The sequence below is a fragment of the Acartia tonsa genome, chromosome 11 (genome assembly GCF_053477335.1).
Source record: "Acartia tonsa isolate MP-2025a chromosome 11, ASM5347733v1, whole genome shotgun sequence".
In the NCBI taxonomy this organism is placed as follows: Eukaryota; Metazoa; Arthropoda; class Copepoda; order Calanoida; family Acartiidae; genus Acartia; species Acartia tonsa.
Genome location: NC_137270.1, coordinates 19,091,925 through 19,116,585, shown reverse-complemented (window position 1 = coordinate 19,116,585; position 24,661 = coordinate 19,091,925). Strand labels below are relative to the sequence as shown.

The window sequence follows — 24,661 nt, the reverse complement described above, 5'->3', positions numbered from 1 at the left end:
AATAAAGATAATCAAATGCTTTGGTAATGTTAAAAATTACTTATTCAAATAAATGAAACCTTATCCACCAGTAATTGTTTTATCCCTATAAAATATATGAATATTCAATTTATAGAATAGTTAATAAAATGCAAGGATGACAACATCAATACAAGTGAAGCTCTAAAAAAAGACAGTTGGACAAACGAACATTAATACTTGTAGTGTCAGAACTTTCACATCAAAATATTAATTTAACATTCTAAACAAAATTGTATAAAATCATAATTTTAGATAGTTGCGAGAAATTTTAAATACAGGATATAGTTTAAGAACTTACATTTTTAGGTCTTAATTTAAGAAACCCTTTGCTTAGAGTACTGTACCTTGTTGTTCAAGGAATGATTATTTTATCAGATGAATAGGAAATTTATATCATACGGAAAATTGTTGTAAAAAATGTTAAAACTTATTATATTTTGAATGGACGTAAGGACTTTCTTGTAACAATTTTAGAGTTGTCACACCTACCTAGTTGCTACAGGAATCACCAAAATAAGTTTGAAATCGATAACAGGCCTAAAATTACAAGGGACATGCTAAATACATTAATTATAAAGTAGCTGCACTTGGAATAAGTGTATGTAGTAATAAAATATGTTAGAATTAGGTAGAATAAGTGAAACCCTAGAAAAATTAAATAATCTTTAAATCAAATTGTATTTTCTTATTTTGTCTCCATGTTACCGAGACTACTTTATACTTGTCAATGTCTGTTTACCTCTCTAAACCTGACTCAAATATTGCAATCCCACTTTTTGAAAAAAAATTCAAATCATCTAAATGGGTTTAAGTTTGTGGCTTAGTCACGGCTAACATATCGGAATTTAAATTCTTCTCTTGAACATTCCATAAAAAAGAAAAATCTATATCACAAATTAATACTTACTTAGTCCGATTGTTTCTAAAAAAACTATTTAAGGTAATGTTAAACTTTATATGAAAAGAACTGTAATTTGTATCACTGTGTTAGGAAAATATTTACCAATAAGCATTAATAAGAGCACTTTTTGTCGTCCTGTTTTCTATTAAAAGATTTTGTATTCTCTGCTACTTATGGAAGTTGTTTTTTTTATTTATCACAAATAATATTTTTTTCAATATATATGCTGATTCTTTAATATTACAAATTATGTAATATCTTTAGTGATTTTATCTTATCTTACCTTCTAAAATTCTTTACACGACATTTTAAATATTAAACATTAGAAAAAAAGAACACTAAATTTTTATTTAAATTTTAACTATTTTTATGTATTAAATTCAGGATGAATGGGACATTGAACAGTAAATTGTATTGGTACCCAAAGCATTATAAACACGTTCTCTTTCTTTGGCTGAAAAACTTTGGGTACTTTTATAGATTTTGGATTAGTTGGATGAAACTACAAAAAAAACATCATAAATTGATGGGATATTTTGTTTATCCTCAATGGTAATGTACATAAATTTTTGCTCCATTGTCTTATCCCTCAAGATACCTGTATTTCATTTGTTTAATAGATATATTATTAATTGGATGATGCACCAGATTTCCATGCACCGTTATATAGTGAAATAGCAGCTGGCTAAATGAACGATACCTCTCGCCCAACCCCTTTATTCCCTTCCTACTGGATGAACAAACTGACTAATAAATGAGGTTAATATTGGCATGCTAAACTGACGACAAATTTCTCCCTGTCTATATATCCACGTATTATACATCCATTTATTTAATTTATCCTGATGACCTAAAAGGTGTGCTTTCACTTTCGCAAATCTAATCACTTCCACTTTGCTTCACATTCAACATTGAATTTATTATTACTTGGATACTACACCAGATTTTGAAATGGGCCAAAATTAGCACCTATTAACTGAAGGTTGTGCTAATATACGTGTTACGCAACAGTCATGGGTTTAAAAGCCTAGTTTAATTGCTATTTTTTAGCGAATGAAAAATACATTTTGCGGATATGAAAACATGGGAGATTGATATAACACCGAGCTATTAAGTAACAGGTGTGCTAAAGACAAATTGTGATTAAAACAAATTAATTAATTACTTCATACTCAATTATAAATACAATTATGCAGTCAAAGAGGAACTTCAGGTAGGAAGGGACAATTGCATAAAAACTTTGAGTATTTACAATAAATCTTTATTATCTACAGAAGGGGTAAGTTTGAGTATCATCATTGGGGATGGACATCAATTTATCGGCCATTGTCTTATCTCTTTAAGATTCTGCTTAAGAAAACATGTTTGTATTGTATATGTGTGTCATCTGTATTAATTAGTTAATTCAATTAAGTGCACATATCCAGGGAGCCGAAGGGATAAGACAATGGCCGATAAATTAATGTACATCCCTTATAATGATACTAAAAATCACCCCTTCTGTAGTGGTTACAACGTTTGAACACCAAAAATCCCCAAAGTTATTGAGGCAACGAATATGAATTATAAAACTTTGGGGACTAGTATAATAATCAGTCAAATATCCCCTCCCTCCCTGGTAAATTATGCTAGAATGTCTCAATCTAATATAAACCATATTTTTATTATCCACCCTCCAAGAGAACCACAGGGAAACATGGTACAGCAACTATTTTATTTACAATTCTAAATAGGCTTAATAAAAGTCATTTATCGCATCGTATTAGAGACAGCACTGACCCCACCTCTTTATATTTAATATAAATTTATTTATGAGAGAGGGGGGGGGGTGGTGGACATATTTTTTGCAAATTCTTTATGGGGAGTCCTAACCCTACACTTAATTTGGCATAAAGTAAAGTAACAAACAAACACATATATGTATGAAAACAATCAGCATATTATATTTATTTAGCAAAGATGGTACTATAGCCAAGAGTGTTCTAGATTTAAAACTGACACCCTCTGGACTAATAGCTATTACAGTTTTTATCTAATGTGTTATTCCCTTACTTCCTGTAGTTTGAGTCCTTGATACAACTATTAATCGATATATCATTACTTGGATGTTGCACCAGATTAATATGTACTCTACTAGAGTTATACTCGATGTTGGCTGAAAGAACAATAAAATCCACCAATGTACAGGATGAACGACCTTTTCAATAAAGTGGTTTATATTAGCAACCTTAATTGACGACATATTTTTCCATGAAAATATATCCATGTATACTGTATTCATTTTGATACAACCATTCCAAGTATGGCAATTATTCAATCTATATTCCATTATTATTATATAAGGTGCAAAGATTCTCTACAACTACATTCATCCTAATGAGAATATTTTATATAACAAGGATGACAACATCCATAAAAGCGAAGCACTGAAACGGTAGGACAAACGGACATTAATACTTGTATAGTGTCTGAACTGAATAATCAGAATATAAAAGTATAAGATTCGAAGCAAAATTGTAAGTAAATTTTTTGAAAAACTGCTTGATACAGGATAATGTTTATGGACATACTTACATCTTTACGGCTTGATTATAGAGTTGCTTCGCTTAAAATATTGTTATTTGTTGTCCCAGGAATCAATATACCAAATATCAGATCAAACGGATAATTAGATCATATAAAAATTTGTTGTTAAAAAAGTAGAAAAATCAACATGTTTAAAATGGACGTACGGACTTTTTGGTAATGATTATAGAGTTGCTACGCTTTCTAAATCGTACCTAACTACTACAGAAATCACCATGCAAAGTTTGAAATCGATAGGACAATTCTAACATGCTTAAATTAACGAATAAAAGCTAACTATCTCGGACGGACGTACGGACGGACGGACGGACGGACGGACGTACGGACGGACGGACGGACGGACCGACCCTAATTATAGAAAAGCTTCGCTTTTAAAAAGCATATACCGCACAGAAATGGCTATTTCAACACATTTTTAAAAAGTTATAATGTTCACATTATCTATTATACTTCCTACTATGAATATTATATCTATAATACAAAGAAGAATGAAGTCTGTCTGTCCTTCCGTCTGTCCGTCTGAAGCTTAAGATCTCGGTAACCACTGAACCGATTGGGTTCTACTCTTCAGGGATGTCTACTGTCCTGTGATGGCTTTAGGCTATTTTTTGGGGGGTGGGACACCCCCCTCCGTTCAAAAAAAACAAAAAATCCCCCCACAATTTTTTAAAGAATAGTAGTGGAGTGGGGGCTCTCCAGGTAATAAAAGTTGTAATCATACCTCTTGGGGCAAAGCCCCTAGATGCTAAGGGCGGAGCCACTAGTTATTCTATTTAATTACTTGTCGTTACGCCTCTATAGGTCTCTAGGGGCATTTGAAGGAATGAAGGGGGACCCTACCCTATTGATTTGAAAAAAAAGAAAAAGTTAGAAAAAAAAATTTGGGTACATTTTTTTACGGGCGATTTCTCTTGGGAGGCCGTGGTACCATCCATCAAAATAGTAATAAACCGTGTTTCAAACTATGAGAAGCTACATTGTAAGAGAGAACCAATAACCATATTGGTTCACGGTCAGCAAGATCCTACGGCATAGACTGACACACATCCTGCTAATTTTATATAAGGATTATATATGACATGTATAATAATTGTTTGTATAAGGTTTCTTGAATAATTTTATTCACTTAACATAAATTAATTATCAAAAGATAAAAAAGTAATTAATTTTATCTTTACTTAGTAAGAAGTTGATTATTGATTATTAATCAATTTTTAAAAGCTAAGTTTTTTCTATAATTAGGGTCCGTAACGGTTAGCTCTTTTAATTAATTTAGACATGTTAGAATTGTCCTATCTATTTCAAACTTTACAATCTGATTCCTATAACAGTTAGATACGATTTAGAAAGCGTAACAACTCTAGAAAGTCCTACGTCTTCTTAAAACAATAAAATTGTGTATGATAATTTTATCCTATTCATGTGATTTTGGAATGTTGATTCCCATAACAACAAGGTACAAGGCATTTATATGACGTATTTTAAAATAAAAACATATCTTTTTTACTGGATCCTGTATTTACGCAAGTTTTACAACAAATTTATCTACCATTTTGATTAGACTTGACAAAAGATTGTTCTACTTTTAAGTTCTGACACTCTACAAGGGTTATTGTTCGTTTGTCCTTCCACATGATTTTACAGCTTTGCTTTTGTGGATGTTATCATCCTTGGTTCGTAGGTCACATATCGATAATAATCTGGTTAATAAGGTTATTTTAAATTAATAGGAAATAACGGACATACTGAAACTGTAATAGTTATTTCTCGCATCGTATTATAAACAACTTTCCGCGGATATAGAATGTACAATTATAAGACTAAAACCAGTTTTTTAGCCCCGATGTGCTGAAGGCACGGGCTACGAGTTTCACTTTATAATAGTACATGATAATCTGGTGTAATATCCAAGTACTAATACATCCATTTATACTTGTTATTTTGTTAGTTCTGTATGGTTAGGTAACATAAAAGCCTTTAGATGTATTCCATTATTTTATTTGACCTATATTTCATTTCAAATTGAATCAATTGTAATATACTTTATGCAATATTATACTTGAGAATCTTGTAGTATTGCAATTTTAAAAATACAAAATACTTTAAAGAGAAGTGGTGTTTAGTGCCCTAGGAAAATGGGGATGTTACTGCTTTTGGCTTACCTGTTACCTATTCTTTTGACGTCGTCGTAGAGGGAAAGAGAACGAGAAGGGGGAAAGAAACCCCCTAGAAAAGAGATGGGATATATGGTATTTCTTGAGGGTATAATTATAATTTTGATCCTATATTTAATCAAATTTTCTGGTAAAGTTTCAATGAAAGAGATAATATTTACTTTAAAATTTGAGAATATATTTTTCACACTTGCCTTTTTCGGCCTTGTTACTGTACTCAGATTAATCCATTTTTCAGTATGGCTTCGTAACCGATGAATATCCGCTGGATTACAACCGGTTCTCAGTCATAATAAAAAACCATAGCATCGTACTATAGATAAATTTTGACGAATCTTACAATAAAAATCATGGAAGTATTGTTGAGCCGCGCCTTCAGTCCCTCGGTTTAACAAAACTTGTTTTAATCAACGGAAAGATGTCTATAATACGATGGGATAAATAACTATTATAAATCCTCAAATTATATTTTACCTAGTCAAATGTATTGTGAATGAGTTCATATTCCATTGATATGGTTCAAGTGGCCTAAACTTAAAGGTTAGATTACATTACACTTTCATACAAAAGGCAGCAATTTTGATCAAGTTCAGTTTTTAAACAACAGAAGAAAAACGTAAATATTAAATAAGGCTAAATAGACAAACGAACAGACATGTTGTAGAGTTTTATTATGATCATAAGACTGTCAAGAAGGAAGAACATTCATTATGAGTTATAGAATAGCTTTGCTACTGATACATTTTTATTTATAATAAACAGGCCATGTAAAATCTTGGCCTTTTATTGAAAATAGGATCAAAACCCAAACCCATTATAGTATAGAGTGGTTTAAATTGTAAAAAAATGAAAAATAAAACTACTTGTTCTTTCATCTATAAACACAAAAACTACGGGATATTTTATTTTGATTACCCACAAAAACTTAAAAGTAGGAACAAAAATAAAAGCGGCTAAAAGCTGGATGTTAATTATTCAAATATGCCCCATAATGATGGGAATGTTGACAAAAGAATCAGAGTCTAGCTTTTATAGCAGCTAAGTAAATCTTGGTACCTCAAAGCTTCACGGAAGGACTGACAGACAGACATTAAAGAGTAGCTTTGCTACTAAAATCAACAATACTTTCTTTCCCCCAATAAATCAAGTATTTTTATTGTAAAATAGGCCTTTTGTTATAATTGAATGTAAACCTAGCCCCACTTTTAGTGCCTGGAGTAGTTGAAACAGTAAACTAACAGTTCACAAAAAGTTGTTCATAGAAAACCACATAAAAGTTTGATGTGGGGAAATGTGATTTTCTTGGATGCTATTGGAGATAAAGAGATCAAGTATTTGGTGAATATTCAAGAATATAATTCAATTCATCCGTCAGTGTGTCATGCTTTAAAAAACATAAATATTTATAGAAATAGAGATTTTATGATTTCGTATGATACTGGATATATTATTTCTTGAGATTTTCATTTGATTTAATAAATTGATACTTGCAGCGGGCTAAAATACCCCCATCTACACGCTTTACTCCTTCCCATCCCTCCCTACAGTTTGAACAACTGACCAATAAATAAATTATCAAATAAATTATCAACCTAAATGAACGACATTTTCCCACCGTCATAATATCCATTTGTTTGATATATCGCAAATTCTTACTCAGTTTTGCAGTATTTTGCTACTTAAGGATGTTGTCATCTTTGTTTTTGTGTAAACACCATTCAGAAATGGATAAAGGACCCCATAGATATTTCATAAAAGATAAAAGGATAGAAATAGTTGAGAAGAGGACAGAGAATAAATACATTAGAGTGTAAACGGAGTTGTTTTAGCATTATTCTATGTATCATACATAGACGTCCAAGGTTGGTGGAATAAAGGGGTGTTTACCCCCCTCAAACTTTTGAATCCTCCAGTTTACCTCTCTAACAATATTAAGAAATACATTATATTACCCCCCTCAAATATTCTAAACCCTTTGTTTTACCCAGCTCTACCCCCTCCACCCGAAAAAAAAGCTTAAATTTCTGTGGTCTCATGAGCTGTAAATAAAGAAAAAAATGTTCAGTTATTATTTTCAAAAAAAGGTTCTTTAAATAAAAACAAGGATGACAACATCCATAAGTAGTGCAGCTCAAAAATCATGGAAGAACATCCAGAATGAACTATAAAGTATTTAAACACAAAATAAAAATTTATATAAAATCACGAAACCTTTCATGATTTATAATGTGGAAATCTAGGAATCGATTTAGCACCACAACCAATGTGTAAATCTTAATGAAACTTTGTGGAATTATGTAAAATGTAAACTTTTTTAATCCCTAAAAATTTCATCCATCTATCTGGACTAGGAGTTGAAAAAAAACTTGAACACTTAAAAAACTAGGAATCGATCAAGCAAATCTCACCAAAACTTTATAGAAGTGTGCAGAATTTGAATTTATTTGATCCTTGAAAGTTTTAGACTTCTATCTTTAATAGGAATCGAGAAAATCATGAAAACCTAAAAATCTAGGAATCGATCTAGCACCCCAATTAATTGACATATCTCAATTAAACTTGGTGAAAATATAAAAAAAGATAACTTATTTAATCACTAAAAATTTCAGCTGTGTATCTTTTATAGGAGCCGAGTAAATCACGTTTCCCCCAAAACGTTTCAGACATACATACATACAGAGGACATTTAAAATTATAGAGTAGCTTCGCTACTAAAAAGGGAGGGAGAAGACATTGAACTGTAAATTATACTGGTCCCAAAAGTTTTAGGATTCCGATTCGTTGACTCTAAATCGTTGGGGACTTTGATTAAGTTCTTATTTCGACATGACAATAATATTTTATAAAATTCTTTTAGCTTTGATAGGCGACTTACAATATTTACAATGTATACTTTTTTATTTTAAATGATGAGCTTACGTTCCATTATATACTCATTGCTGATAAAATTCTGTAAACTGCATTATTCTATGTTTATGATCTAGACTGACAAAGTTATGGTGGTAGACTTTAGAAAGGCTTTACTATACTGGAAATATATTTCTACATCAATATATTTGTCAACCATCTCCGTCTATCTATCTATATATTCCTTTATGGGACAATTTTCCCTATATTAGGCCAATTTTTCAAACACTTTTTGGGTTATTCAGATCTAGCGACAGCAGCGCCCCTAGCGTAATTGGTCTTAGTAATTGATTGGGAATGAAGATGATAGCCTACAACCATTCCGAGAATTAGATTTTAAAATAATATAGCCTAAAACCATCCAAGGATCTCTCTTTATGCTTCCTTCATATGAAATTCTGAAATTTCTTGTGTAGATTACCAAGAGTTCAGATTATTTTTTTTATTTATCTTTTTAGCTATGGTTGATATTTGTCACAATTGCTAGATCAAAAAACACTTCATTTTGTAAAATACACTTTAATCTAAAATATTATTAACAAGCAATTTTTATGAATATATTTTTAGTTATACATGTACCTTTAATCCTTTATGAAAAAGCTTATAGATTGATTTTTTTTATTAAAAGTTGCTTTATCATTGAATTTTTTTTTCATAGAAAAATTCAGTATTTTTCTAAAGAAATTTAATTTTGATATATCTTGCTAGACTAGCATATAACAAGGATGCCAATATTCATAAGTAGCGAAGGTCAACAATTTAGACAGTCATACATTAGAACATTAACAAGTATACTGTAACAAAGCATTTGATAATCAAAATAATAGCAAAGTCTCAAATAAAAATGCCTAAATTGACGATAAGAGATATTCGTTACAGATGGACGGACCAAAACTTATCATAGAAAAGCTTCGCATTTAAAAATACTCCTTTTCTTATTTTAAAATTTAATAATAAAGATTTAGTATTTGATTATAATTATGATTATTGTATAATTGCGTATAGATGTATAGAATACAAGATCCTAATATTTATTATGTGCTCAGGTTATATTTTATTTTAACTCGCAAGGCGCGTTCTATCAAGCTTAAATTGAAAATTTAGGTATTTTATTATTTGTTACTCAGGACGTCAAAGTTTTTATTTTTCTATTTTGATTTTGGTAAAAAAGGAGTTTCAAAGGTTTGAGGGGCTAATATAATGTATTTAAAATCTTTCGAGGGGAGGTAAAATGAGGGTTTCAAACACCCCTGTACGTTTAGAGACATTTACATAGTAATTATTTAAGCTGCATTTGCGCATTATTAACCCTTAACAGTCGGGCCCCCTGCCGCATCTTAATCGGTTGGGGTGGGCGTTCAACGCCTCCCCCCCTCTATTATCTCAGTTCCTATTAGAGCTATGTATTTTACCCATACTTACTTAAAAAGTCACGAAGTTTGGGCTCTTTCACACACAGAAAATGTGATAGAAAAAAACGGAGTGGGAGGGGGGGCGTTCAACGCCCCCCCTCTTCCCCGACCGTTAAGGGTTAAGATAATTCCTTGGTTCTTAAAAAGGCTTATTGTATTTACAATGCACATTGAACTTCTAGATGAAGTATTAATTTAAATTCTTGGTTGCTTTTTGGGTGATATTTTGTCAGATACCCTCAAATCTCGCGATAATACCAGCAAATTTATTATAAAATATAGTTTTAAAAAATTACCTTTAGAATCAAAAAGTGTTCACTTTATTTTTGTTAGGATCTTCTCCTAGGTTTTAGTAAGGCTCATAACTATTTTGGGAGAAGGAAACACCAAGACAAATTTCCCCTAAAAAAGTGCCGCAACTCGGCGCCACTGTATGACTTACTGGACTTCGTACAAGGGTGCCAAAAATTTTACTTTTAAATTACAATTTGAAATAGGTAGTTTCACCTCCCTCCCCCCTTCCCCCACCTCAAGTACCCCTAGAAGCCTCTAAGGGCGTAGCCGCTAGTTACAAACAAAATACTGATTAGCTATATTTTTATTTACTGAAGATGCAAAAAATATTTTTTTTGCGTGTTATGACCGTTTGCTTCCCTCTATAAAAGCAAAAGATACTCTATAATATATCTTTTCCGTTTTCTGTTTAATAAAATTGTACATTGAGTCAAAGTCTTTTTAGATTTTTTATTGTAAATTAAACTTTTGCTTGTCTAATTATTTCTGTCCATGTTTTTCTATTTGCACTTAGTTTGTGAGACACACTGTGCGGCTGGGCGCACACTGGGACAAAACATTGTAAAAAGTCGTAGTAGCACAGTGAGCCCGAACATTGTAAAACCTCAAGGTAAACGGTGTAAGATACCACTTCCCTTTTTTTGCTTTGCTTTTTTATTTTTCGTTTTAGTTGATACAAAAAAGGTTTATTTTTATGTTTTGTTGTTTCTCTAAAATGTGAAGTTTCCCTAAATAAGAAAAACGATCGGTTCAATGGTTACCAAGCTTTTAACATACAAAAAACTACTTTTTTTATATGATAGGATTTTCAAAATAAATTTGTCGCTGTCCATAATTGAAATCTCTATGTTAGACTGCTTTAACTTATTTTGTGGTGTCTTTGATAGTTATTTATCACATCGTATTATAGACAGCTTTCCACGGATACTAAAGTTAATAAATATAATATTTAGATTTTTAATTTTCTGCCAGTCATAGCTAACAAAAATGGTATAAATTTTATGATTTTATTTTTATCAATGTGAAAATTTTTCTGTAATACGGTGCTATACATGATTTTTTAGTATGACTAAGAACCGGTCTTAGTCCAGCGGATATTAATCAGTTTCGAAGCCATACTGGAAATTATTTTAAGTTCTTTTTTATCATTTGTGGTGACTGAACTCAATAATATTTTTAGAACTGATCCTAGAGTCTTCAGGGCTAAAATGTTACAATGGTATCCAACGTGAAAGGTAACTTTTAGCTGACGGCCCTAAATTTTGTATTAAGATTCAAAATAATTTTAAGATAATGAAAATGTCTGTGATAAGCGAAGCAATTTTAGGCTTACCCCTTTTCTAACTCCAGAGATATTTGACTTTAAATTAGCTTGTAACCAAAATTTTATCTAATTCATTGGCTCAAAAACTTTGAGTGCACTTTTATATTGAATTTTCTTTGGTTTAAAATTAGTGTTTAAACTTTTAATCTACAGAAGGAGTAGTTTTGTTATTTTGGGAATGTAGATACATTTATCGCCCATTGTTTTATCTCTTAAGACCCCTACTAAAGTCTGACAATGAATAAAAACTACCAGTAATTTTGACAAGCAGGTGGACATAAATTTGTCTTATTTGTCTAATTTTTTCCATTATTTTAGCAGTCGTTGGGTGCAATGTGATCTTAGACGAGGCTATAGAACCTGTTATACTAAACATAATCACTGTAAGTATACAGTAGCTTCGCTAATTTCTTTATTTATGTTCGTTCTTTTTTTTGCATGTAATAGTTATTTATCGCATCATATTATAAACAGATTTCAAGGATATCAAAGTGAAATATAAGATTAAAACCAGTTTTGTTAGCACCGAGTTGGCCGAAGGCCAGGTCTAACAAATCTGGTATTAATTTTAAGATTATTATTTTAATGATCGTGGAAAATTGTCTCTAATACGGTTCTATACATGATTTTTTAGCATGGATGAGAACAGGTTCTAAAACGCTGGAATTCTTTTGTTTCGAAGCCATACTGGAAAATATTTTGTATTGAAATCAGGGCTCGGCAGCCGCGCATAAGCACTGAGAGTCAATTTAAACCCATCCTGTGCTTTCTAAAAGTTTTATAGAATAGACGTAATGCTAAATTAGAACACGTTTTGGCATCCAGATTATTTTTTATAGTGATTTTTCAGCTGCTATTCAAGATAGATGTAAAGATTTTCTTTAACAATGAGCAACCTTTATACAATTTAGTTAAATTATTTAAAAACTAAATATTTTTGAACGGTTTATTTAATACAAAATATAAAAAGTTTAGAATCAGTATTTTAGTGGTTATTTTTGGTTTAGTGTACATTCTTAGTCTATTGGTTGTATGTTATCCTGGTTGAGATATGACATCTTTGGTTTATACTGCTTGCTGGGTTCAAGGGTAACACATAAAAACCCAGTGAGGGAAGGGTGAGGGATGGGCACTTTCCAAAGAAACATTACTGGTTCATAAAACGCCTCTCCAAATATAAGAAATATATTTTCTTTCGCTTTCATATTAGTGTAAAACACTAGAGGGAGAAAGGGTTAGATAACTGGATCTCCCCCATCCTTGTCCATTTCCCGACTGTCAATTGAGTCATTGAAAATCAACCAATGGTGTTGTGAATATTAACACAGCCATAGCAGAAAACAATTTGCTTGCAGACGAAAAGTTCATTTAAAAAGGGAGGGAGGTAGGATATACTTGGATATATTAACAAAATAGTCAATTTAGTTAGCTAATATGACCTCATTTATTGGCCAGTTTCTTTCATCCAGTAACAGGGGTTTAAAAGTAGAGTATGGGGGTATCGTTATTTTAGTCATGTTTATGTTTCTTACAAAATACAATACAGGGGTGTAGGGGGGTTTAAGTGGTCCAATATCAGTTAAAGGGAAACTGCTTGTAAATGTCAACTAAGGGAAGGGTAGTCAATTACTGCGCAAAACTAAAACCACAAGAAATTAAACATAGATGGATAGATACACCCCAAAACGTCCGATCCTAAAGATGTACACATAGCCAAATAACAGTAGATTAATTTACCAAAAAAGTCATAAAATATGTTGTTATTATACTAGTTTGAAAACGCCAGAAGCCGTCTATACTTTGGATGGAAAGAATTAAACATAGATTCAGTTGATGGGACATTTTAGCTAGAGGTGTTCAAGCAATGTGGAACTTTAAAGCAAATTAGCTATATTATTGGCACTAGGCTAATGGAACGGTAGGAGAAATTAAGCAGGTCAAATTAACACATTTCCTCATTCGTTGGCTTAGAAACTTTTGGTACTGTTATTAAATCTTAATTAGGTAGAAAAACGAGCAGTTTTCTCGAATCTACCTTATGTAAAATCCAACAATATTACCAAAAAGAATTTTAAAATGAAAATTAGACTTTCTCTCATTACTATTTTAATAAAAGTTTTTCATAGTCTTATTTTCAACCCTTCTTTTTATTTGCTTCTTAAATAATATATGTATTAAGGAATTGTATTTTGACTAGAGTAGTTCTTTAAATGTTTAACCTTAAAAAACAATTTAGTATACTAGCTTCTGCGCCACTAGGAATAATACATAATTCAAAGGCATTAAAATTCATTAAATAGCATGAAATCATCCTGGGACTTCCTTAAAGCTTCCTTAAAATGGAGAACTCAATCAGATCAATGGTTAGCGAGGTCTGAGAATCAAATTCTTGTTTTCAATGTGTTTTATACATTTATACATGAAAGGACAGTTAGCCTTTTCCAATACAAAAGTCGAAAGTTTTCAAAAAAAAACTAATTCTGTTTTCTGAACAACTCTGCCTTTTTAAAAGCGAAGCTTTTCTATAATTAGGGTCGGTTCGTCCGTCCGTACGTCCGTCCGTAACGGATAGCTCTTTTCGTTAATTTAGGCATGTTAGAATTGTCCTATCGATTCCTTTAATAGTTAGGTACGATTTAGAAATCGTAGCAACTCTATAATAATCACCAAAATGTCCGTACGTCCATGTAATAAGCGAAGCAACTCTATAATCAAGTCCTAAAAATGTAAGTATGTCCATAAACATTATCCTGAATCAAGCAGTTTTTATAACAAATTTACTTACAATTTTGCTTTGACTCTTATAAATTTATATTATTATTATTCAGTTCTGACACTGTACAAGTGTTAATGTCTGTTTGTCCTACCGTTTCAGTGCTTCGCTTTTATGGATGTTGTCATCCTTGTTCCTGCTAAAAGGCCCCCTGCAGTTTTTTCCCTTTCTTTGGGGGCAAAAAGCATGCACAGAGGGAAATAATTAAGAAAATAAATTGCATAGCAGGAGGGAGAAGGTTATTTTGATAAACAATTGTGTCTGTAGGTCGTAGGCGCTTCACGCAAAGCACTTTGTTGAGCCCCAAAACTCACATATCTTATTTTGAAATAATTGAAAATAATGGGGGGAAGGGTAGTTTTTCGATTGTTTTTTAGGTCAACTTAGGTTAGGCTATGTTAGGTAATGGGTAGCCCAGCAGTATTATGGCACCGCAAGTATAGGCCCCACAAAAACATTATTTGAAAATTTGTAAAGAGGGATGTGAGTCATCAGTGCTCATTTAATGTGAAAGCAAGCATGTTTTTAGCTGGATTAAATATTGACCCATTAATATTACAATTGTACTTTTAGATAAAGTTCGAGCAATTTAAGTGTCTATGACAGTAATATTAATTCACCAAAAGGTTATCTAGCGATTAGCATGATATTCAAAGTCATTTTATTTTTAGAACACCTATCCCTCTCTTTTCGATTGCATTGGTTTTTGATATCTTTCTCCTACCCATCTAAATACAGCAATATAACACAGGGATCTAAAAGGATAAGATAATGTCCGATAAATTGATATACTTCCCTAATTAAGATACACATTATTAACCCTTCTTATGATACAATTAGTGGTTGAAACATTTGGGCACTTAACCTAATGAACCAACCAATCAAAAGTCAGTAAAAGTTTTCAATGAATAAAAAATCATAAAACTTTGGAGACTAGTGTAGTAAACAGCCTAATATCCCCTCCCTCCCTGAATATAAACCCTTTTTGGATAGTTATTTTTTACAACTTGCCTTCTCTCTAGCTTCGCCTCTTTTTTTTTGGCAGCAAAACTATTCTATGATTCACAAGGACTGACTGTTAACTAGAATAGTTTTTTATCGCATCATATTATAGACAAACGTGGATATTAGATATGTGAAAAATTGTCTTATATACGCTGTTATAGATTTTTTCAGTAAGGCTGGATCCAGTGGATATTAATCAGTTTGAAAGCTATACATGGAAATATTTTTTTGTTAGATTCATATGATTCACATTACTTAGTCCTTTTGTCTGTTAAGCTGGTTGGTATTTAAGGATGTTTTCATTCTTGTGTTATTTCTTAGTTACAAGCAAAATTAGTTAATTTTGTGTGTAATAGAGCTGTTCTAACTATTAGAAATCCTCATAATATTCTTTTTAATTGTTACTCATATACTTCTACATTTTTCTTAAGTTTTCTTTAGACAAGTATAAGATAATTTTATATAATTTCTTGATAAAAGAGGCAAGATGGTGTCCTTATTTTAGCCAGCTAGCCTTTCGTTTTCTTATTCGTTGGCTTTGGAGACTTTTATTGAATAATGAATAGTAGGTTTATTTAGTTAAGGGCCCAAACTTTTCGACCACTTAATGTAACCTACAGAAGGGGTAATCATCGAGTATGATCATTGGGAATGTATATCAATTTATCGGCCATTGTCTTATCCCTCTCTGGATTATCATACTAAAGGAAAGGAATACATCAAACTCTTTGTTGATGTCAGGGTGCACAAAATTAAACATATCTCAACAAAAAGTGATTTATTACATTGCAGTACCACTACTACTTTTATACGACATACATACTTTTGTCTTTTTAAGCGAAGCTTTTCTATAATTTAAGTCGGACCGTCCGTTTGTACAGATAGCTCTTTTTTGTTAATTCAGACAACAACTTTTTTGTATGATATAATTATCCCATTCATCTGATTTTTGGAACAATGATTGTCTAAACTTTTTACCAATTATTTTATTCTACATAAAGAATTTTTGGATCTACTGCAGTTCACGGTAAAATATTGCTGGTAACGAATATTGTAAAAAATCTATGAATTTTAAAGGCTGCTAGCTGCCAAACGGCTGAACGTACAGATCATGCCCGCTCAGACTTATAACCTAATGATTTTTTTCGCCAATAAAAAACAAATATTCACATTTATTTTTTCTCTTTTTAATGTTAATGATAATTGTATCTAAATGTTTATATCTGCATATAATCATATAATCTCTGCTTTGTCTGTTATTGATGATTGTTTCGAGGTGTGTGTGAAATACAGGGTCATACAACAGATTCAGTATTGATTGGATTTTACAGCAGGGGTTAACAAGCCCTTTAGTAATAAAAAAAACAGGTCTAAATATGCTTAATATTTTCACAAAAAATATATTCTAGATATTTTCTTTATCATAAAAAGATGTATATTTGTCAAATGAAAATACAGGAACATACACTTGGGAAAAAAACTAATATTTTTGTCATTTGAAAATCTTACGTTTGAAAAAATCATTCATTTGTCAATTGAAAATAGATTTAAAAAATTGTATATTTGTGATTTGAAATTACTAGAAAATTATTTTTTTGTCAGAGAACTTAAAAACGAGTTTTTGTTTAAATGAGAATAATATTCCTATCCAGTTTTTTGTTTAGGAATGAATATTTTTTGCCCAAGGGAATACATGATGGAGCGATAGCTCATCATTTATTCACAAGTCATGCATTTGTTAATTAAAAATAAATTTTAAAAATTGTATATTTGTGATTTGAAATTACTGGGAAAATTATATTTTTGTAAGAGAACTTAAAAAATATATACTACTAAAATTGTCTAATGAATAAGGAAGGTTCAGTCATTTTACATTCCTATGTTTGCTTATTTATAGTTATTTTTCTGAATGTTTAGACAAAACCAATAAATGATTTTAAAGTAAAGTGAAAGGCCAGCTAATTGGCATTAAAGAAACAACATATGAAATCTTTTTGCATTTAATAATGGGAATATTAACTTAAGTTATGAATAAAATAATATATCAATTTATAGCTTAACTGCGAAAAAGCAGGATTGGCATTCTTATAAAAAGATTGCACCTTGTTGTCTAGGAATCATTATTCCAAATATCAAATGAATAGACAATTAAAGCATACAAAAAAGTTAGTTAAAAAATATAAATTGTACCTATTACAGTAATCATGTTATATGATTGAAATCGATAGGACCATTCTAACGTCCTATTTTAACGAAAAGAGCTAAAAACAAATGTATAGACCCTTATCATAGAAAAGTTTTGATTATAAAAAGCTTTAACTTTTTTATAACTAAGGATTTAAAATATTGGTGTTAGATCTCATTTTATCATTTTTCATGTAAATATAAATTGTCAATGTCCCTGTATTTTCTGTTTATAGGTGTGCATATTATGGTTTATCCAGTAAAATGTATATCATTAGTATTTTTAAAAGACCCTGTATATGATCGTATTCGTGTGTGTGTGTGTATGTGTGTGTGTGAGTGTGTGTGTGTATGTGTGTGTGTGTTTGTGAGTGTGAGTGTGTGTGTGTGTGTATTATGTTTTTATCCCACATATGTATGTTGTTAATTGATGTATATATCTCTGCTTTATCGGTTCACATACAATAAAACACAAAACAAAATGATGATTATGGTTTATATAAGTAAACTTTTTAAAGGCTTCACCTACTATAAAGCATTAGTAATATTTTTAAAAGCGAAGCTTTTCTATAATTAGGGTCGGTCCGTCCGTCCGTCCGTAACGGATAGCTTTTTTCGTTAATTTAGGCATGTCCTATCGATTTCAAATTTTTATGTGATATAATCATCCGATTGATCTGATTTTTGGTATATTGATTCCTTGGACAACACAGTATAATGTTATAGGCGATGCAACTCTATAATCAAGTCCTAAAAATGTAAGTATGTCCATAAACATTATCCTGTTTTAAAACAAATTTACTTACAATTTTGCTTCGACTCTTATACATTTATATTCTTATTATTCAGTTCTGACACTATACAAATGTTAATGTCCGTTTGTCCTACCGTTTCAGGGCTTCGCTTTTATGGATGTTGTCATCCTTGTTTATATGTAGCCTATTGTTTTTATGATAACTGAACCGATTAAGTTCTCCATTCTATGGAAGCTCCAGAAAGGACCTTGAATGGTTTTAGGCTATTTTTTGGTTAAGTCTTGGGATAGGGATGGTTTTAGACCCCTTGTCTGCTTTTCCTATCACTTCGAATACAAGTTTTATTTATGCCTAAAGCTTTTGATCCCAATAACTACTGAACCGATTTGATTCTCTATATTTAAGCTTCACTTATTTCCTGTGATAATTTTTAGGCTATTTCATGCTCGGTTTAAGCCTTGAGATGGTTTTAGACTATGTTTAGCTGCTTTTCCTACCCCTTCAAATATAGAGCCATATATGCTAGGGGTACAACCTCTAGTACTATATAAAAAGTACTACAATGCAATAAAGTCTTACTTTAAGTAGATTTTACCATTTAAAGAAAGACAAAATTATATTATAAAAGTGTCAAAACAGTAAAGATACTATAAAAATGTCCTTCTTTTATGTTGTGTGATTTTTGCAACATTTATGGAACACCCCACGGGGTAGTGCTCACCAGTTAATTAGATGTGTGCCCGAATATTTCTCTTGGGGACTATTCTCCCCCCCCCCCCCCGTCTCAAAAGAACAAAAGATCCCCCCCCCCCCTCTTCACCCCTGGAAAGAAACTCCCTTGAACCCCCCAGGCTAAATGTTGGTTGTCTCTACAAAGCCTCTATTTTATTGCCATTTGGTAATTTTGCAGCTTATAGTGCCTATAAAATATTGACATCATACAATACAAATGACCAATGACAGGCCAGTATACATTTAATTGGCCAATGGTAAAATATCATTGGTCATTTGTATTGTATGACGTCATTTTTACAAACATTATAAGCTGATTCATTCATTTAATGAGGAAAAAATATTTATGATAATATAATGCCTGTTCGCTTTTTTTATTAAATTACTTAAAATTAAATATGTTTAAGGCTCAATTTTATAAATCTAAATTTAACTTTTAATTCATATAAAACTTTATTAAGTTTCTTGTTAGAATTTATGATGTAGCTATCCAACTATCTAGCTATCTATCTGCCATCTATCTATTTATCTATTATTCTATATATAAATCTAATTATATTTCATCTGCGTTTACGCCACGTTAGGCTTCTAGTTGAGGGGTTGAATTTAGTTTTAAGAAGAAAAAAATCTTCCCAAAACCTATGATAAGCTACATGGTAAAGGAGAACCATATCGGTTCAGCGGTTAGCGAGATGATTTGGTACATAAAAATATCTTGTTACTTTTATATAGGTATTGCTATGGCAAATCTACATTTTTGTAAGAACATATAAATTAAAAGAAACAATGCTAGAGGAGGGGGAAATTATTTTATTTAAGTAGGCAAAATTATAGAATTAAGATTACTTTGGTATTATTTCTAAACTTTTTTGTCTATTTATCTATCTATCTATCTATCTATCTAACTATCTATCTATCTATCTATCTATCTATCTATCTATCTATCTATCTATCTATCTATCTATCTATCTATCTATCTATCTATCTATCTATCTATCTATCTATTTATCTATCTATCTATCTATCTATCTATCTATCTATCTATCTATCTATCTATCTATCTATCTATTTATCTATCTATCTATCTATCTATCTATCTATCTATCTATCTATCTATCTATCTATCTATCTATCTACCTATCTATCTATATATTTATCTATCTATATATCTATCTATATATCTATCTATCTATCTATCTATCTATCTATTTATTTATCTATCTATCTATCTATATATATATCTATCTATCTATCTATCTATCTATCTATCTATCTATCTATCTATCTATCTATCTATCTATATCTATATATATATTTATCAATTCTAGTGGGTGAGGTGACCGGCAAAGGCTGCGCCAGTAGAGAGAAGCTTTATTATGAGCACTGTGAAAATCATGAAATGGAGGGAAGAATTATCATATTCATAAAGAAAAAAATTTTAAAGCGAGGCTTTTCTGCTTCTAGAATCTGCAGTATGACCGTTCGTCTGGTGCTAAATCTGAAGTCAAGGGCGATCAATGGGGGAGGGGTAAATAGGTGTTTAATTTATCCCTGAAATAATTTACTTCATCTTCATGATTAATAATGTAAAATTGAACGCTTGACTATTTAAAAAAACTTTAGTTTAAAGTTATTGTCTAATAACTCTTAAATTTCTTTAATAAGACTTGTTAGAAGAGAATCTACTCCAATTTGTCTCTTTGTCAGTCTGTTAGTCTGAACGCTGTAGGAGATTTATTCTGCATTTATTTAAGGGTCTGATTTGAGGATTAGCAATTACAGTCCTTTGGTCTGTTAAAATTTTACTCACTTTTGAGCACCTACTCTTTAATTGTCGGACTAAAAGGGATTTTTCTTAAAGATTATTATTGTTATTTTTAAAATAAAACAAATATGATAATTCTAAAAATTATACAGGGTTTGGTAGAAAGAGTTTGTTATTGTAGCTTTAATCTTTGTAATACTGCCTCAATACAGGTGAATATACATATAGTTTTCTACCTGTTTGTCTGTCTGTCTGTCTGTCCATCTGTCTGTCTATCTATCTTGTGTGTTAGTGTAGCTTTAATCTTTGTAATACTGCCTCAATACAGGGTGGGGCAAATAAGACCGGACAAATTCTAACTTCTAAACAAATTAACATAAAATCGTCAATTTTAAAGATTTTATTGAATTTTAAAAATTGGCAAGCAAAATAGGTATATGACTATTAGATTATTCAATAAAATCGCCGCCAGCCTTAATTACCGCCTCTACCCGCCTCCCCAACCGCCGGCAGGTTCAGGTCAAAATGTACCTGTCCAAGCTGGCGTATTTCTCCTTGATAGTGGCAATGAGGGAGGTCTTTGTGGTATGGGCACGTCTATTGGTGCATGCTTCAAAGTAGCCCTAGGCCAAAAAGTCCATTGAATTAAGATCAAGCAGCTGGGAGGCCACATTTCCTTAGGAACGTGAGTAACCGCAGGATCCAAATTCGCCCAACTTTCAAGCTAGCCTTATACACAGAGGCTCTTATTTGGACCACAGTTGAGCTAGAACGACGTTCTTTACCTTTTTAGAAATGGCATGAAGTTTAAGCTAGGGTTGTTAGCGCAACCTATAGTCTAAAATGAGTTTTAAAGTTCAATATGGGTCCCTAAAGTCAAGCACCGAGAAAATTTTCACGATTTTTTATGTTTTTTACATCTCAAAATCTGCCTTGTTCATTTTGCTGGAGTACTACGGCCAAGCCATTTCAGATAGAGAGCTCTAGTCTCTTCTAGTGTCTTAATTATGTATCTAACAGTATCCTCAGCAATTTGCATAACTCTACCTCATCTACAGATGGGCTGAGGTCATATTTAGTGGGCTCTTGTCGAGAATCCAGATTAAACCACCGGCGCATTTGGAATCTGCCTTGTTGAACATATACGCGGGTATCTCGTTGTACACGTCCAACTACGTCCAAAGATTTTTTTTGCTAAAAGGTCATTACCTACGCTTTTTATAGTGGGGTCAAACATCCTGATTGGTCAAGTAGTTTTGGCGCTATGGCCGTTTAAAGTTTGTCCGGTCTTATTTGCCCCACCCTGTACAGGTAACTATCTATCTTTTTATCTGTTTCTATGTCTGTCTGTCTGTTAATCTATCAATCTATCTAGAATGTTTTTGTAGCTTTAATCTTTGTAATACTGCCTCAATACAGGTATCTATCTATCTATCTTTCTATCTGTTTGTTTGTCTGTCTGTCTGTTTGTCTGTCTATCTATCTTGTGTGCTATTGTAGCTTTAATCTTTGTAATACTGCCTCAATACAGTATTTATCTATCTTTCTTTCTATCTGTATGTCTGTCCATCCTCATTTATCTATCTAGTGTGTTGTTGTAGCTTTAATCTCTGTAATACTGCCTCAATACAGGTGAATATACATATGGTTTTCTACCTGTTTCTATGTCTGTTAATATTATATTTAGTATGTTATTGTAGCTTTATTCTTTGTAATACTTTCTCAATACAGGCATCTATCTATCTGTCTGTCTGTCCATCTGTTAATCTATCTATCTAGTATGTTAGTGTAGCTTTAATCTTTGTAATACTTTCTCAATACAGTATTTATCTATCTTTCTATCTGTTTCTATGTCTGTCTGTCTGTCTGTCTATCTGTTAATCTATCTATCTAGTGTGTTATTGAAACTTTAATCTTTGTAATACTGCCTCAATATAGGTATATATCTATCTTTCTTTCTATCTATTTCTATGTCTGTCTGTATGTATGTCTGTCTGTCTATCTGTCTATCTATCTATCTATCTATCTAGTGTGTTATTATAACTTTAATCTTTGTAATACTGCCTCAATACAGGTATCTATCTATCTTTCTATCTGTTTCTATGTCTGTCTGTCTGTATGTCTGTCTGTCTATCTGTCTATCTATCTATCTATCTATCTAGTGTGTTATTGTAACTTTAATCTTTGTAATACTTCTCAATATAGTATTTATCTATCTTTCTATCTGTTTCTATGTCTGTCTGTCTGTCTATCTATCTAGTATGTTATTGTAGCTTTAATCTTTGTAATACTGCCTCAATACAGGTATATATCTATCTTTCTATCTGTTTCTATGTCTGTCTGTCTGTCCATCTGTCTGTCTATCTATCTAGTGTTTTATTGTAGCTTTAATCATTCAGTAATACTTTCTCAATAAATGTATCTATCTATCTTTCTATGTGTTTCTATGTCTGTCTGTCTGTTAATATTATATCTATTATGTTATTGTAGCTTTAATCTTTTTAATAATACCTCAATACAGGTATCTATCTATCTATCTATGTATCTGTTTCTATGTCTGTCTGTCTGTCCATCTGTTAATCTATCTATCTAGAATGTTTTTGTAGCTTTAATCTTTGTAATACTGCCTCAATACATGTATCTATCTATCTTTCTATCTGTTTCTATGTCTGTCTGTCTATCTGTTAATCTATCTATCTCAATACAGGTATATATCTATCTTTCTATATGTCTGTCTATCCATCTGAGTTTTTTGCTAACGTAAATGAAATCTTTAAAAAAAAACTTATACAGACAATTATCTATTTATATGTACATATATGTATTCGTATGTATGTCTATCTATCTATGTGTCTGTGTATCAGTGTCTTTGAACCTTTATATTCATACTAGCGGCTTCGCCCCTAGCCTCTAGGGGCTTTGTCCCAAGAGGTAATTAAAAAAATAAAAAATAAAATTAAGTACTACTGGTGCTGCCAGTAGTTTTATGTAAACTAACTTCCCCATAAACCAAAAAATGGAGGGGGATTTTTTTTTGGGGGGGGGGGGGATTGGGGGTGTCCCACCCCCTGAAAAAATAGCTTAAAACCACCACAGGACCAATAGGTATATACCCTGAAGAGATGAATCCGATCGGTTCAGTGGTTACCGAGATCTTAAGGGACAGAAATTCAGACGGACAGACATCATTCTACTTTGTGTTATAGATACATACATCCAATGCCTCTATAAACAGCATGTTTACTCTAAAACTAGGGTTTACTTGTATGTATGTCGGATCGTTAGCGTCTGCAACTTCGTTTTCGTTCATCCAGTAGGGTGGGATAAGGGGGTGGTTGAATCGTTATTTTAGCTGGCTACAAGTTTCACTTTATTAGAGAATATAAAAATATGTTTATGGCCAAAGAATAAATGTAAAAGTACAGATATATTATCCAGATAGCTCCCTGAATCTAAATTGGAGTCATTTTTATCTTTTTCTGTTTTTTCTAGCGACTTGCCTGTTTTAATATTTGCTACGCTATTGGCTGATATTCAAAGACCCAATTCAAAGTCGGCACAGGGTCCACGGGGTGGGGTCATACAGTTAACAAATTATTCAATTATTTTTTGTTTTCAGGGCCAAGGAGTTTGTGTTGGCTTGCTGTTTGTGAGCCTCCTCTTGGTTCAGTCCTTAGCAAATATTATGTCCAAATTTACATCTCAGTTCTGATCACTTCTTTTATATTCAAATATATGATGATCATTGTAGTAGAAGTTCTTTTTAAGCGACGTTTTTCTATAATTAGGGTTTGTACGTAACGGTTGTTAGAGTTGTCCTATCGAGTT

The 24,661-nt window shown here is 31.7% G+C and overlaps 1 protein-coding gene across 2 annotated transcripts in view; it reads left to right on the top strand.

The window, feature by feature from the left end:
• LOC145331902 (uncharacterized) overlaps nucleotides 1–24,583 on the top strand; it is a 28,182-nt gene extending 3,599 nt beyond the window's left edge. Inside the window, exons 3-9 of one of the 2 annotated variants that reach the window (XM_080176774.1) lie at nucleotides 9,595–9,635; nucleotides 10,810–10,905; nucleotides 11,476–11,530; nucleotides 11,938–12,002; nucleotides 20,397–20,475; nucleotides 20,988–21,045; nucleotides 24,453–24,583. In XM_080176774.1, the coding sequence (XP_080032900.1) occupies nucleotides 9,595–9,635; nucleotides 10,810–10,905; nucleotides 11,476–11,530; nucleotides 11,938–12,002; nucleotides 20,397–20,475; nucleotides 20,988–21,045; nucleotides 24,453–24,545 (487 nt within the window). In that variant the 3' untranslated portion in view covers nucleotides 24,546–24,583. The remainder of the gene's footprint in view (nucleotides 1–9,594; nucleotides 9,636–10,809; nucleotides 10,906–11,475; nucleotides 11,531–11,937; nucleotides 12,003–20,396; nucleotides 20,476–20,987; nucleotides 21,046–24,452) is intronic. The other variant, XM_080176775.1, reaches the window with a different exon arrangement.
• The last annotated feature ends 78 nt before the right edge of the window (nucleotides 24,584–24,661 follow it).